Raw genomic sequence first — 16,781 nt, 5'->3', positions numbered from 1 at the left:
CTCTAAATTATCATATCAAAATTAAACATGCCAGTCCTAGTCTGGCACTTTAGCATATGAAGACGGATATATTTTCCGTAAAAAAAAAAAAAACAGTTGCACAGGAAACTTGCAAAAACAAACTGATATCGTGACATATGTTAGGTAATGAGTAGAACATAATATTTCTCACCCTTAAACTCTTTGAATTAAGAAAAAGCATCATCAAACTGGAATGTAACTGTCCATTTGGGACCATACAAAGTAAACCGACACCTTAATGTTTAGTACCAGCAGAAGCACCTCAGTGGCAGTGAGTGCAGAAACAGGATGAGACAAAGATGAACTGCAGACAGCCGTGGGAGCGGCAGCAGATGAATATGTGGTCACAGCGGCATCTAGTGGTGGCTCTGGTACACTGCAGGGAGGCGGAGTGCCTGCTGAGTAAAATTCAGCAGTAGTGCGTCTGCTGAGAAGCACTGAAGCTATTTCGTCTTCGAGGCTCTACGATAAGAGACGCACACAAAACAGCAGCGGCAGAGGGTTAATGGAGAACTGGAGAGAAAACTATAGGTTTTTATCACTTATAAGAGTCAGAGATTAAGGAGAAAGCAGGTTTAAACCCACATGCTGTCAAAAATGAAACAGACCGTTAGTCAAGATAACCACTGATAAAAAGGTAGAGGAGTTAGGAAAGTTAATTGCCAGCAACATTTGCTCAATTAAGTGAGAAGTGACTCCATGAAAATCGAAAACAAATGTTCAACTATTAAACACAATGGAGGACCAACCTGTACATAGAAACACACAGCTTTGGAAATGCAGTTAGTTTGAGTTCAACTAACACAACAACCCAGCAATCATCAGCGGATATAATGGGTTGTTGAGAGAGATAGACATCCGAATGGACGTACCACTTGTTGCTGCTGGACGCGTATCGTAGCAGGAGAGGAGGTGAGACGTTTCTCCCACTGGTTGGGCTGGGGAGGAGAGGGAGGTGGCGCCTCCATAAAGGAACGCTTGAGCTGGCTAATGCTAGCCTGGTGTTTCAGAACCTCGTCTTGGGTCTTATCGAGGTCCTGATGGGGACGGACAGGATACGGGGGATGAGGAATTTGATAGTAAATGGGGGGTGAGTAAGTGAGAAAGGGATGAGTACAAGCAGTGAGGAGAATGGGAGAAAATCAAAGAAAGATAGCAGTGAGGATTTGATGAGATTTTCCAAAAGAAGATTAGGAATAAAAAAGAAGAAAATGGAGCAATAGTGAGATGACGAGGCAGAAATGTAACAGAAAAGAGCAAGAGGGAAGGTAGTTGAGGAGGGAGGGGAAAGATGAAAGGAGAAGGGATAAGGCGGTCAATCCAAAGGGCAACAGGGTGGAGGGCAGGCTTCACTGAAGCTTTTTCTGTGGTTAAAGAAAAGTACCTGGAAATCCAGACTTCAGTGAAACGGGGCCTCCCAACTTGTTTTATTTTTTCTATGAATGAGGTCAAACAGCATGGCAGAATGTACAACATGGAGCTGGTAGCAATTCACTTTACTTGGTTTGTCCATATATATATATATATATATATATAATATATATATATATATATATATATATATATATAATATTATATATATATATATATATATATATATAATTAAAATTTCTTTTAATTTTTGTCAATCTTAAATGTTTCAGATCAAACAGCGTTTCATGAGTAAGGCTGAAAAGCAGTTTTTAAATTGCGTTTTGTTAATGAATAAAAATGAACAAAACCAACCTGGGTTTTAAAAACAGTTTTTTAAGGGCCAAAAAAGGCCATCTTAGAAAACTAGAGGATTTAATTTCCAACAAGAGATCCCCGATTTGAACCATTTAACTCTAAAACTATCAAAAATACTTTGTGGACTTCTCAGCGCAATAGCAGTCGATCACCATCAGCCCCAATTTGTACGAACAGGCGTTGTTGTTTTAGTTTGTTATCCAACCACACGTCTCTGCAGTGGCAGCCAATCACGAGAAAACAGGAAGGAAGCTCCTTGTGCGGAGGCAGAGGTTAGTGAGGTTAGACGCAGCTGCCTGGCAATAATCAAACCCTTTGACCAATCAAGGACTGAGAACAAAACAAGGTAAAAACACAGTCACAAAACAGCACTGAACATGAACAGAGCATGCATTATAGTGACATCATTACACAACACATCCTATTCACAAAGCAGCCATTGTGAACGCTTGGCCTGGGAAATTGTTTCTAGATGACCAAGTCTCTTATGTGCCTTTGTGTCAAAGCACATGAAACAAATAGTTTGCATTTCACACATTCGGATCCAACTCCCCTTTACTGGCCAGAATAGTGGTACACTTTACCTTGGGTATGGTATCAATGTACAACATAAGGGCGTAGTTGATCAGAATAGCTGCTGCGCAAATCAGGACATTGAGCAGTGAAAGGTCTTCAAACAAAGTTTATCAATGAGACGGGATTTGCTGAAAATCTGCCAAAAGCTGAAGTAGAGTAAACGTCCACACGCCGGCATGCACACAGAGCCTGAGAGTGCGAGAGGGCAGCAGTCTTGTACGGTAGTCCAGTAAAGACCAGGCTGTAGCTCTGATGGCGTTAGAGAAAAAGTAGAAACACAGAGATCTGGTTTTCAGCCATCAGTTGACGCCAGTACCAACCTCCAACATTAAATTACTGTGCCTCACATAAATATTGTCCCCATGCACTCTCAATGGACTCTGGAAGGCAGACATACAGCACAAAAACGCAGAAAATTAATGAAAAAAATTAAAATAAACTCAAATGTGCAGAGAAAATAACAGAAACTAATTTGACTTTTAAAAAAATTGCTGTAAATATTCCAAACTGAAAAAAGAAAAGTTGACCATGGGTGCAGGAACAAGAAACCATTTTGGCATTTCTGATGATCTGAGTGCTGTACCCATGCCGCCGAAGCGTTTCGAAACACCACAACACCAACAGACATGCACATAAACCACCAAACCCCAGCGTTTTTTTTTCAGCAATCCCAAAATGATGTAATGAACCACACACACGAAGCAAAACCCAAACACAACCTGCGAAACTGAAAGCCACAGCAGAAATTGAAAATGATGGTTGAAAATGCCCATTCGTGATCGGTTTTTACAACTCAACCTCTGACTGGACTTTTATTATCTGCTACACAGCTGATTTGATCTGATGTGTGTAGGGCAATGTCAACCACCAAACAAACCCACGTGAGCAGAAAAAACCACTGGGGCGATCAAATCACCAATAACAGTGTTATGAACCTGAGAGGGGGCAGGATCAGCACGTCCAGGTGACTGTTGCTGGGGTGAAGTCAAGGAGAAAGGACAGGTTAGGATTACGGCCTCTGTAGTCTTGTACCATGACACCAGGCTTTGAATTTGCAAATAGGCCTTACAGACCTCGGAGGGGACGGCTTCCACATCGGCAGGGCTCAAGTCCACCTCCTCAGCCTTCAGTATGGCAGACATGGGAGGTGGAAGTCAAAATGAAGGGGAAATGAGTTAAAAAAAACAACACCCAAAAAAACGGTGAAATGGGTGATGAGAAACGCCTGTTCCCCTTGTGTTAGGAAACACTTCTGGTCATGTGAAACTATATGTAAGAAGTTTAGGATGATTAGTATGCAGAGGCGGCAAGAACCTGCTGTTATTCTATGTTAAAAAAAGACTTAAACTTTTCTGCAAGTATGGATTAAGTTTATTTATTCAGTCTTAATTGATTTTATGTACAACATCACATAAAAAAAATAATTAAAAACTATTTTATTCACCAGAAATAAGTAAATTTTACTCTAGATGAAGCAGAGGGTCTCCATAAAGTATTAAATATGTTTTAAGTTTTAAAGTTTCTATAGGGGGCCACCAAATGTGTTACACATATGCATGGTCCGGTCAGCAGAATCAAGGTAAATTATGACCGCAGAACAGCTAAATCTGTCACTAAACCATTTCTTCTCCCTTTAGGGTGATGCAAGATGTTTTCTTTGTCTGTGTGAAGAAAGAAAACTCTTCTCAGCCTGTTAATGTGCACTGCCTGTTAGTTACTATCGTACTGCTTTCTATGCTACTTTGCATGTGGGAAATAGCAGAAAACGTCATGTCTTTGATATACATGTATTGCTTTGATGTGTATAGATCAACTGACCAGAGATTTTAATGATTTATATGAGCACACAATATATAGTAACATTATAGTAGATGGCTCATCGTCAAAACAGCCACTGCAGCCTGGCTCACCCAGTGTTAAATGTGAAAACAGGGATACATAAAATGCAGTAGAGATAATAGTGTTTGCTTTTCTGCTTTAGAATGTCTCACACAGTGATATTTCTGCACCGGCCCATGCCTATATGTAAACAAATGGATGCACATTTTGTTTAATATCCAAGAGCTAATAAATGCTGAGCGAGAATATTGTAAAATAATGCAGATTTTTAATTACTACACTTTATCTATTTTAAGTTACTGTGCAGTGTATTCAACACGCGTCTGTTTAGTCAAAAACAGCATCTAAAAGCCTTACATCTACTTACACTAAATATTCTTCATTTAGATTATTTTCTTAAATAGTTTTACTTCTTTAAATAATGTCAAAACTTCATTCTTTACTTTGGAAATATTAGAGTGAGGTGCAGGGAAGCTAAAAGGAGGAGTATTTATCAGGTGCAGGGAGTGCTGTTGGCAGGGAAAAAACAAAAGGGGGAAACATTTAGGTTTCTATGTTGTTTACATTCTCACAAAGGCTGAAAAAAGGAAAAGAATTCAAATGGAAAGTGGGGCAGGATGAGAAATGTGAATGTGCGAATTTACGCCGCAGGATCACACATCTCCTGGGTCCAGCCCGTGCCTCCATGCTGCCTGGTGTGAAGGTGTGCGTGTGTCGGTGTGAGAGCGGAGGCGTCCTGGTCTACACCAGGGCTTAAATTACGCTTGCTTGCCTCGTGGCTGACAAACACAGGCAAAAGAGTCTTTCTTCGACTGGAGACGGCGGTCTCTAAGTAGGACAGGGTCAGGCCGAGGGGTGTGGCTAAAATCAGGGCTAAAACGACTGACTGGCTCGCTGTCAGCATCACAACTAGCAGGAAGAGTGCTAAGAGGCATGGGAGGAAGAGAGGGGAGGGGTTTAGGAGGTAGCGATGGACAGATGCAGTGAAGCTAGAAGAGTGGAAGGTGGTAAGAGGAAGAGAGGGACGGGAAGAAAAGGAGGAAAGCAAAGAGAAGGAGATAATCTGTGGGCAGGGGATGGAGGATAATTTGGGAAACTGTATCTGCTTTGTATATAAAGCGAGAGTAGTGACAAACTTCTTGAATTTTAGTAAAAGACGTGTCAAAAATGCCAGAAAACGAGCCCACAGAAATGCTAAGCAGCTCATAATTTGATGTAACCTAAATGCAGCCAGGTTGAAAGTTGAATATTTAGTGCCAAAAATGTTTAAATATATGTTCTGCTTCTCTCCTGGCCCTGTAAATATCTTCCTGGGCAGACACCTGCTTTCATTCTTGCTTAAAACCGAGAGAAAGCACAAGATGATAGATGCTAATTTAACCACACCCTTCAGAGAAAACCACTGTCGCAAATTTGCCCAACCTGCTGTTACTCTGGTTACACCCTCCTCGTATTTCACAAGCTCTGAGCTGCATGTCTGAGAGGCAGAGACTGGCTGGGAGGATGAAGAGGTTTGAATGAGGTGTCCAAGATCAGCCAGCTGCTGATCGGTGAAAAGCGAAAGGGTGTTTGAGGGGAGGCTCCACAATGAGTGCGCGGCTTCCGCGTCCTCGGCTCGGTCGTCGTCCTCGGAGATGTCGGAAAGGGCGCGGTCGAGCTCGGAGATGGAGTCGAGCGAAGGGGGGATGGAGGAGAGTGAGGATGATGAGGAAAACGAAAGAGGGAACATAAAGATTGACTAATGGGCGGGAAGTGAAGGTGAGGAAAAATGTACGTGGGAAATAAAGCAAATAATACAGGAGGGAGAAAATGCATACACACGACGAAAAAGTAAAAAACAATTTAAAAAAAGAGGCATGGAAAAAAAAAATTGATTGAAACGAGAGACCAAAATAAGCGACAGGCATTTCATGACGAGAAAATATAAAATCATGCAAGTGGAATATTGGAAAAGCAAAATTAAAGGGAGTGTTTGTGAAGGGAAAAAAAAGAGAAAGGGAAAGAAACATAACATTAGTCAGTGAACGACACGACACAACAGCTTCAAAGTGAACATAGCGGGGCAGAGCAAAGTGCAGAAAGTAGAGGGCACAGGAGTTCGCAGAAACTGCCAACAGGGGGCGCCACCAGGGAGAGACGGGAGGCCAGTGAGGATCAGGAGGGAAAAGGTGGTGGGACAGGAGGCATGCACTGCAAACAGAATCCACTCCTGTGAGGTGGCTTTAGGGGGGCACAGTGCCCCCTTGTGGACATGTGAGTGCATGGCTGTCCAGGTAAACATAACATATAGTGACTTTATCAGTCTATTAAGTGACATGCATATGTCTGCACATATTGACACCATGTGTAAGTGGAAATGTGTAGTTTCATTTCACACTAACAAGTTTAGAAAAAATAAAGCCTTTAATCTGAGTAAATTCATTAAGAGGAAATAAATAGCGTGTCAAAAATTTTTTTTTTATAAAGGCACACCTATAACAACTCCTAAAAATAAATGTAACCAAAACATTTTATTGATAATTTAAATTCAATATAGATTTTTGTTTTTTATATTTTATATTTATTTTACTGTAATTTCGAATTTGGAATTTATAAGTTGATCAGAACTTCCAAAAACTTAAAATTATGAATGGCCTCCTTTTTTCCAGAGCTTGCTTAAGCTCATTTTGCTTATGTGTAGATCACGTAAGGCACATATTTCCAAAAAAAAAAATAGCTACAGACCTAAAGTTGCTCATATTTACAGTCAGAGCAATGGTCAAATGGAGCCTTTTCTGTCCTACCATAACAGATGTAAACACATGCCGCTTGTTAAATCTGATGAGGTCTCAGTTGAAACAGTTTGCTTTAGACGGATGATTCTGAGGTTTCTTTGACAACAAACCACGTCGTGTTTTTCTTGTGTGAAGCAAAAATGGAACACTAGAGTTGTCGATAAGTGTATTGATAAATGATAAATTTATCATGATATATTTAAAGCTTGATGGAATCTAATAGTCTTTTGGCCCAAGATGACATCTTGCATTGAAACTGACATGCTGAAAACAAATACATTAGTGTTGAACTCTTGTTCTTTTGAGATCTAAAGGATTTTCAGGAAATACCAGAAATAAGCAAAGAAAGTCAGACATTCTCCCAGTTTTTTTTACCTCTAAAGGAAGTGAAAAATGTTTCAAAACGCAATATTCTGGCCCTCGATTTTGGTTCTGTTCAAGTCCTCTCTGAGGCAGTTGATGCTTTTCGATGTAGTAATCAGAAAGTCAAAATAAAGAAGTTGACAAAAAAAAAAAACACAAAATAATGCTTTTTTCAGTGCCCAACAAAGAAAGTGTCACCTTGCAACTGATTTCTGTTCTTTGAGCAATAATGTAGTTACCGTTGCACTCCCAGAAATAATAAAAAAGTCAGTATTAAAGTCGTCTAAAAACACAGGCAGATCTTTTCTGCTTTAATATTTCCCTTTCGATGAGATTTTGGTGAATACACACCTTGGAGTCGGAGTGAAGCTCTAGACGGTGATGCCGCCCGTTCTCCGCTGTCTCACTTCCAGCCTCAGTTATGCTGATCACCGGTGCTGAAGAGGCAAAACCACACAATAAAAATCTGTTGGTTATCTCAGTGGTCCCCAACCTTTTTATGACCGAGGTATTTTTTCTTGCGTAGCCTGGTACCAATTGTTCCACGGACCGGTACAGGTCCGCGTCCTGGTGCTTGGGGACCACTGGGTTATCTGATGGCTTAATTTAAAGTTCCAATGAGCAGGAACAATGAACTGCAGTAAAACAATCTATCCAGTAGGGGTGGCTGTAAGGTAAGTGAACAATGCAACAGACAGGAAACGGAGGCAAGCAGCTGCAAAAAGTGGAATCTGTAAACCAAATATGGGAAACCACAGGATAAACGGTGCGTTCTGTTTTCAAAGACAATAAAATGATTGTGATTCTACAAAAATGAAAATAGCTCTAATATAAGGCAGGGTCACTTCACACTTGCTTACTGCCCAGAAGCCAGAGTCACGTGTGACGTTACTTTACATGCTGAGAATTTGGTTCTTTTCAATAAACAGAGCATTCTTTATTTTCTTCTTTCCCTTTCCCTCGCTGTCTCTCTCTGTGAGACAGGAAACAGATGCTCCAACTATTTCCTGTATCTGCTCTGACATAGAATATTTCAGACCCATTTTGAAAAAGATATTCAGACACAAACTTATGAAATTCTAACTATGCTTCATGCTTGACATTCCTCTTTTGATGCACATTTCCTTCAGTTGAGAAGTTCTTTAAAAAGGTGCGCGATTCTCACATACAGATACCACTAGTGTTACCTCCGTCCAGACTGCGGCTGATGCGTTTCGAGGAGGTGCGTTCGAAGCTGGGAGCGGGTCGGTCTATGAGGGAACTGGCCAGCCGGGTCTGGGCCTGCGTTCGCCCGCTGTAGCGGAACTTGGATCCCAGCGTCAGAAAGCGGGCCTTGGTAGGAGGCTCCGGCGCGTTTAACCTGGAGGCAGAGGGAGAAACGGAGCGCGATCAGTGGTCTCTTTTGAAAAAACATTTTGTAGTTACTTTTACAGGTGCGTGTGATTGAGAGAAATGACTCCTTGTTGTCAGACTGGATACCGAAGCTTATTTCATAGAGAACACATTCAATTTTGTGTTCTCATAGATTTTCTGTCTATGTTGTGATTATGTATCAGTATATTTTATACATAAAGCAGCATCCTATAGAACAAATGAACATGCAGGTTTGTCTTGAGCCACATGAAGTTGCTAAAACGCTACATTGTTAGTTAATGTTCCTGCACATGCGTTTCACTGTCAATGCATATTTGTCTTTTACCTGAAGAAGCTATGGTTTTCTACGCAGACCTTCCACAGCTTTTTAGCAGATCGATGATTCTGGAGCTTGAATCCCACGGTGCTCTCAAACTGCTCCGTCTGGCAAAGGAACAAAATGGCAGAAACACGTTTTATTTTGATTTTCAATTTATATTTTATTTATTTCAGTCATTTTAACCTTTCCATAGAGAATAAAACACACACAATGTAGAAAAAAAATATTCAGTAAAGGAAAAAAAAAAACATCAAGACAAAACTAATACAGAATAAAATCTAAATTCCTGACAATTCATTTCAAGAACGTGTAAGTGGAAGCTTATTATAGCTTTATTTATCAAAATCAAAACAAATCTTTCCTGCATATTTTTCAGAAACGTGTATCTAAGGACTCCAACTGATTCTGTGGACAAACTCATTAAAGAAAATAAACAATCATAAAAAAGTCTTATTGGATTTGTTAAGCAAATTATTTCTAATTATTTGTGTAGAAACTCCTCACAAAAATTGTTCCACACCTGAAGTCGTCTAACCGAAGAACCGTTTTCAATATTTGTCCTTTAATTTTTTTATACAAACTTTTCTCTCTTACGTTACATTTATTCCATATACAGATCTACACGTAGCAGAGAAAGTCTGGTCTTATATGTCAGAAGTTAAACAAAAGTTATTCCAACAACCTTAAATTACTTTACATTCATTCATCAATCCATCAGTGTGTGTGTCTTTATTACAAACCTCTCCTGGTCTGATCTTGATGTAGAAGTTGTTCCTCTTGTACGATATCTTGAGTATTTTGGGCCAAGCGAATCGATTTATCCGAAGCCTGTCTTTGTACACCAAGAGTCCGTTGGCGCACACACCCAGCATGATGTCCACTCCTTCTGAATCCTGTCAGACAGAAAAGTAGAATATAGAAAATGCCTCGATGAGGAGATTATGTATTCTGGTTTGATGTGCTTGCAGTACAAACAAACCAGATCATGCTGTTCATCGATTGATTTTTAAAGTAGTCGGTTTAGGGTCTGCAGAAACTCAATTATTACACATGCGCGCACGCACACACACACCATTAGAACACAGTTAGCCTCCAGACTAACCCACCAGCAGAGTTTTTAAATTCAAGGCCGTTTGGTCAGAGTAAAGGTGAATTGATTACAGCAATGAATTAATAGAGAACAATCAGTTGCACAAAAGGAGAGTGCAATTTGCTGATAATGGACAGTTTTACTAGGGCTTAGCCACATGTCACACATCAAATGGATGTGCTGTGTTAAAAGCCAGCCATCGATCTTAGTTCTTGTGATGTAAGGACTAATAGACTTTAGTTGTTTGGTCGATTTCTGACACAGAACTGTTACCAACCTCAAGAACATGGATAATTGTCTGAGTGATTAATAAAAATAAGCCATGAAGGCACCTGCTTTTCTATGGTTGGGAGGCGATTAAGTCAAGGGTTGGTCAATGTCATTCGTCATAAAGTCATTTTAAATGATGTTCTCATCAAATTCTAGCAAACAGTTACATTGGGACAGAGAGTGCTGCTCTATCCTTCTCAGTCTAGCCAAAGAAAGCCAGTCTCACTCCAACACTTGCCCTGGCATCTCATTAAAAGGACTTTAACCCACAGTGCTGGTACAGTGGTGAATGTTTTTGAACCATAACCTTGTTTAACCTTGAGGCTCACCAGCATATGCCTAGTCCAAACTTAAAGATGAATAAGTACAGCAAGTAAAAACGTGAAGTAACATGAATTAAATAATGCCGAATTTTATTCTAACTCATTAGTGCCAACACATCACAAATTGTACCATTTATCACTCAAAACCACACTAGTGTTATGCTTAATAACAGTGTTGCAGATGGCCCTTGATGTAGAATATACTGCAATCTGCATGTTTCGCCAGTACATTTAAGTTCAGTTTTAAACAGTTTTAAAGACAAGTGGCTTCAGAAAATACTGCAACGTTTTGAAAGGAATTTGCACCAATAGCACTGAAGCATTTCAAAGCTATATTACGTCCCAAACCCAACAGGCACCGCTTATGATCTGTCATGTAACGATCAAACAAATCAATCTCTGATCCAGTTCCATAACACTTTGCTTTATTTTTGCAAAGCAAGCGCCGAAGTCTCCGTATCATCAGGCACAAAACTTAGCGTTGCTCTTTCTAGAGTTTAAACATGGATTTTAGGTCACCTGTTTTCCAGGCTGTGGAGTGATAAAACCTGCAGACATGTTACATAAAAGATCAAGAAGATCATCCCTTTGAATTTCCAGGATAATTAACAATTGTGTGCGATGAAAAGAAAAACACTGTCCGCAATTAAAGCGCTCCGCTGCACCATTCTTTCCACTCTCTGTTGGACAGAAGTGGAGCACGTCCTTAAAGGGAACTTGCCTCTCTCTAAATCTAATTGGACTGCCCTCATCCTCAGTTGAACCATGTTTTGTCTTCACTCTCCACTATGCCTCCCAGCTTCCTATTTCCAGACTCTCTTATTCTCATGTGTATTTGCTGGTTTTTCCCCCTAAAACCCCAGAAAATGCTGTGACACACATCCACACCAGGAAACATGCACCCAGTCGGCTGATGATCTGCTATCCCAGCGAGGGAGAGTGACTGTTCCCATGGAAATGGCCTGTCCGAGTGTTTGCACAGCTGACACACACAGATACAAACATGCATGCACACCGGCATGGCTCGACCAGCATCAAAGGAGCTGGGCTAATCCCCAGATGTCAACAACAATGGAGAGGAAGAGGAGAAGAGGGGAGGCCTTCATTTATTTATACCTTGGCATGGTGCAGGTCCACTCCATACATGGAGAGCTTCTTGGCATTTTCTAGAAACTGGAGGTCCGCCTGTGCTGGTGTCATTCCCCTAAAAACGAAAGAATGGCTAAAATTAAACAAAATATCATGAGAAATCGTGCATATAAATATAATCCAGTCAGACTCCCTCGATAATAGCTGAACTATCAAACTATGAGTCAAACTCATTTTCCTCTCTGACCTGTGGGATTTGTGGAGTTCAAGAATCTTCTCCTCCATCTCTTTGTTCTGATTGGGCGCAAACGTCAACTGACTGATAAAGTCCAAAGGGCGAGGTTGGTCGGGTTCATGGTCGCCTAATTCGGCCTGTAAATTATTCAAAACAGAAATTTATTTTTGGGAAGGTGCCGAGCTTGAATATATCAACATGATTATAACATACGTTACCTCACTAACACAAGACAGCAAAATAGACAGGATATTTTTTGCTGTACCTGCAATGTGTATGACCCCAGCAGAGCGTGAGTGACGAATGAGCAAGGCAGCCGTCCAGAAGCAACATCCTCCCTCAGCTGCAGACACAAAAGGTACCTAAAAACGATAAGGCGAGAAGAAAAAAAGATTCAAAACAGGAAATGGGTATGGATTAAATGCCTTTGTTAAAGTTATCTGAGTAGGGCAGGTGTCTTTCCATTCTTGTAGCTGAACAACAGGACGCCTTTAACTGATTCTTCAAGAGGTTCCTCCATGTTTCATAAAGATTTCTTCTGCTCAATTTAGAAATAAATCAATTTTTGTAGATGGTTCAGGGATTCCTCAGTTTCCCCACAGCAAAATTCAAGAACCCATCAAGCACTTTCAAGGTACGTTTTCACATTTTTCCACTACCACACTGGAAATGAAAACAAAACAGATCAACTCAAAAAAGATGGTCTCAATTCCCTATGACATTTTGTAAGGTTTTAATATTTTTGTGGTAGTTTTCCACATTCTACAGCACAGACAATAAAAGCCAAAGCAAAACAAAATGTTCTGAAATGTCTGACATACACAAAACACTAATTTAACAAAAAAAAATATCCAGAAGTTTTAATAACTTTATTTTACATTTAAAAAATAAGACAATCAATACGTTACACGAATCCACACCAAGTTTAATCAGAAGGAAAAACTATTACATGTGAGATGAAGTCCAGCATCGAGTTTCAACTTAGCTGAGCATTTCCCTGCTACTCTAAGAAGCGTTGTGTGGCTTCAGAGCATATTGTTTTGGCATTAGGGCCAGTCCCAGTCTTCAATGGGTCTGCTTCACTTTCACTGACTTTCTATGACTCAAATTTTCAGCCAGAGTGGGTCGTTGTTTTCAGCAGATCTGAACAACAAAGAGCCTAACATAAAACAGCAGGCCAAAGCAGCAGAATGTAATGGATACTTTATCACAAAAAAAAGACATCTGGCGGAGAACAAAAACACCACTGAAACACAAGTAGATATTGTGATGGAAGTTTTATATTTTTTTTTTGATGGCAAGAAGAAAGTCACCCAATGAATACATGAAGTATCACTCTGGGTCTTCTAGTAGGTGGGATTGGTCGGCACGATGGCTGGACGTTAAGTTGAAAGGGGATTATTTGGAAACACAGTGTTTCCACAAGCCAGCTACCCTGTAAGATTATTTCTCTTGCATAGTTACAATTCAGTAACCATGCAAGAGAGAAACCAGAAAGACAGCTCAGATATATTTCTGCCTGGTTCAGTAGGTTTGAACAAGGCCATGCTGTCCTCGTCCACTCATTTAGATGATTTCTAGTTTATTGTTTTTGTTAGCTCGCCTTGTTCAAAGTGTTCATTTTTCATTCACTATAGCAACACTGACAAAAAAAAAAGTCATGTTGTGATCACCATGTCTTCACAACAGTTTATTTTCAGGCTTTTGTTTGCATTTTTACCAAATGGTGTTAGTAATTGTGGAAGCTGAGAGTCTGTGTGTGCGTGTGTGTGTGTACCTTGTGATGTCCTCAGTGAGCTGTGATGGGTCAGGAGGGTAAAACTTGACACCGAATGCAAACTGCCAGTTGTTACCTGGAGAACAAAATATTCAATTAAGTGATTTACATCGCAGTAAAACAAGAAAACAGAGCAGAAAATACAACAGAGCACATGTATAAATTCTTGAGAGAAAATGGCAATAAAAGCAGATGAGATTCATAAAAAATAATGCAGGACAGCTGTTATGCACAATGTTCCCACACACAAATGAGCAGATCTGGTGCTGTACATCACCCTCCTTTCCCCCTAGCTTTACTAAATGTCATGCTTTAGTCGGTCTTCAATGAGATCAAAAAAAAAAAAAAGGAGCCGTCATCACCAGAATATGACAGCGAATGTCTTCAACAACCTGTCATAATGTGGCCTTCATTTATGTTCTGTTCTGGCTGCATCCAAAAAGGCCAGGCTATCATGGCCTTCGCCCGGTCTGTTGAGTTTTGTTCCACCCAACAAAAAATGCCCGGGTGACGTAATGCAGATCACATCATCTGGGTATTTTAATTAAATCAAACGCATGGGAAAGACGCATCACACTGGTTGAAAACATCTTTAGATTTAGGTCTTTGACTCCTATTAGATTTGATAAATACATTTTTTGATTTAAAAAAATGCAAATTTAAAACTAAAGAATACATTTGACATTAATGTAACTGGAAAGTATTCATAGAGTTTACTGTTAATTTTGTGCCCGTTTTGTTCAAGTCTGCAACAAACTATTATTTTGTAACGGATTATTCTACTAGTTATTTGGACGATAAATCGAATAGAAAAATTTGGCACATCCCATTTTTTAATTTAATCTCTTAAGTTTTTAAAGACAATGTTATAAATGCACTAAAAGATGCAAAAAATGCTACAAGAATAAACATTTTATTGCCTAACATGCAACAAAATAGCATTCCTTTAGTGAATTTGAAGTGGATAAAGCTAAAACGATGACACTTGAGGAGTTTTGTGGTGAAAAATATTTACGGACAAAAATGTTTTCATCATAAATGCTAAATGTATATACGTTTTGTACAGCTTCGGCTTAATTATTGTTCTGAATACATTGTTGTTGTTTTTAGACAAATTGGCTTTTTTTGAGTCTGTATATTCCAGTTAATGATTAATCCACAACTTACTTAGCTGACAATTATTTCAATAATAATGACTAATCATTTCAGTCATAGTTATGTTTAGATAATACATTTTTAATATATTCATAAAAATGGCATCAGACATGTTTCCACTCTGTCATTTCAGGTTCTTTTGAGATTATTTTTATAAAAAAATCTACAGTGAAAAATGTCAAGTAACAAAACGCACAAAAAGCGAAACAATTTGATGAACTACACTGATGCATTTGCAGCAGAACCAGATAAGAGGATTTTAATATTTCTCTCAGATCCTTTCATCTGAAAATCATCAAGATCTGCTAATAGACGTGCCTGCTTATGCTCATTACAGCAGTCGAAATAATCCTGGATGAAAATGTCCAGTGAGGCACGGAGACTTGTCAGAGACAGTTTGATGAAGGGGCAAACCTGACCACTGCTGTTAAATATTAAACAGCAGCCACACGCACAGTTGAGGCCTAAACCTGGCGTACATAAAGACCTGCTCGTTTTGCATGCCCTCCAGTTAGATTCAGCCCAACATTACAGGTGAGATTAAATCTTGCTGCCGTTTTCTGTCAAAACAAAACACACGTTCACTTCCAGCAGGACTAAATGCTTCATTGTGGGATGTAAAAACCGACTTCAGACTTTTTACTTGTCATTATTTGTAAAATCAGCATATTTTTAAAGGCTCAATATCACTTCATGCGGATGGAGTGCAGAATAGACATGACCAGTGTCTTAAAAAAACAAAGATAAAGTGAGAAGATCCATAGAGACTGCCCCCCTATAGACTGTCATTAAAAGTGACACATTGTTGTTTCTGCATGTGAAGGCAATGTGCATGGTAATGCATGGTTCTGTTCACGCTGCCTCTCATTTAGTGAACAAGATTCTCTGCCTTGTCTTAAACTGACTGAATTTTTTAAATACCTTCAGGAAAAAGTGACCCATTTAAATCGGAATATTCTGATCTGTGCAAACAACCGTAGATCTTCTGATGGTTTGGGAGGTTCCCGGACTTTATTTAGCATGACAGAAAAAAAAAAAAAACGTCGTTAGGCAGTTCACTGCATCAAGCAGGAATGCGTTTGATGTGATTTTATGTCCCTAGGACATTACTCGCTGTGATTTGTGAGGCTATTTATGTGCTAAAATTGTAACATTTGTCACGTTCCAAACTTTAATTTTATGAGAAAAACCAATAAAAAGGAGGACATAAATGTTAAGTGGGCGGAAAATGATACACAAAGTTGTTTACTTTTTTCAACCTGCAAATCTAGAAAGTGTGGCATGAATTTGTAATCATCCCTCTTTACTCTGTCACCCCTACATAAAATCCAGACATCACCGACTTGGTAAATAGGATTTCTTGTATGCAATTTAATGTAATTATAAATGTAGCTATTGTGTGAAGGTTTTAAAACAGGGATGTCCAAAGTGTGGCCCGGAGGACCATTTGAGGTTCTTGGAATAACTTTGTCCTGGTCCTCAATAATAATTTAAATTTCTAAATTACATTTGCCAGCAAAGATGCTTGATGTAAAGGCATGTTTGAAAACAATGTTAGGGTGAGCTCTCCCTAACAGATACATAAACATCATAAACATTAAATAGGTGAATGTACGGTGCAGCACATAATGTTCATCCTTCATCAGCTGAGTTTTTCCTTTTAATTTAATTGAATTAAATAGTAAATTAAATACAAAAGTGCAATGACTACAAAAAACAGACTTGGGCACACCCATTTATTAAACTTGAAGAAATAAAGCCTGCCACGGATAAAGTTGTTGAGGTTGTGATGACAGCTGGGTTGTAAAAAAAAAATAAAAAATACCCTACCAAAACATTTTAATTCAC

At 39.4% G+C, this 16,781-nt stretch overlaps 1 protein-coding gene across 17 annotated transcripts in view; it reads right to left on the bottom strand.

The window, feature by feature from the left end:
- The window catches only part of epb41l2 (erythrocyte membrane protein band 4.1 like 2), a 51,073-nt gene that overhangs the window by 9,772 nt on the left and 24,520 nt on the right, over positions 1 to 16,781 (bottom strand). For 7 of the 17 annotated variants that reach the window (XM_055044081.1, XM_055044085.1, XM_055044077.1 and 4 more), the window contains exons 7-19: positions 13,779 to 13,854; positions 12,267 to 12,363; positions 12,014 to 12,138; positions 11,794 to 11,881; positions 9,735 to 9,887; positions 9,001 to 9,098; positions 8,489 to 8,661; positions 7,653 to 7,738; positions 3,399 to 3,449; positions 3,261 to 3,299; positions 2,646 to 2,705; positions 894 to 1,058; positions 283 to 483 (exon numbers count right to left, since the gene is read on the bottom strand). In XM_055044081.1, coding sequence (XP_054900056.1) covers positions 283 to 483; positions 894 to 1,058; positions 2,646 to 2,705; positions 3,261 to 3,299; positions 3,399 to 3,449; positions 7,653 to 7,738; positions 8,489 to 8,661; positions 9,001 to 9,098; positions 9,735 to 9,887; positions 11,794 to 11,881; positions 12,014 to 12,138; positions 12,267 to 12,363; positions 13,779 to 13,854 — 1,412 coding nt within the window. Of the gene's footprint in view, positions 1 to 282; positions 484 to 893; positions 1,059 to 2,645; positions 2,706 to 3,260; positions 3,300 to 3,398; positions 3,450 to 3,474; positions 5,903 to 7,652; positions 7,739 to 8,488; positions 8,662 to 9,000; positions 9,099 to 9,734; positions 9,888 to 11,793; positions 11,882 to 12,013; positions 12,139 to 12,266; positions 12,364 to 13,778; positions 13,855 to 16,781 lie in introns of those variants that run through there. The other 10 variants (XM_055044087.1, XM_055044089.1, XM_055044095.1 and 7 more) reach the window with 8 other exon arrangements.

Source organism: Poeciliopsis prolifica, unplaced genomic scaffold (assembly GCF_027474105.1).
Source record: "Poeciliopsis prolifica strain line A6 unplaced genomic scaffold, Auburn_PproV2 SCAFFOLD020, whole genome shotgun sequence".
NCBI lineage: Eukaryota > Metazoa > Chordata > Actinopteri > Cyprinodontiformes > Poeciliidae > Poeciliopsis > Poeciliopsis prolifica.
Note: the sequence above shows the minus strand (reverse complement) of the source record. Positions and strands in the feature narration are given on the sequence as shown.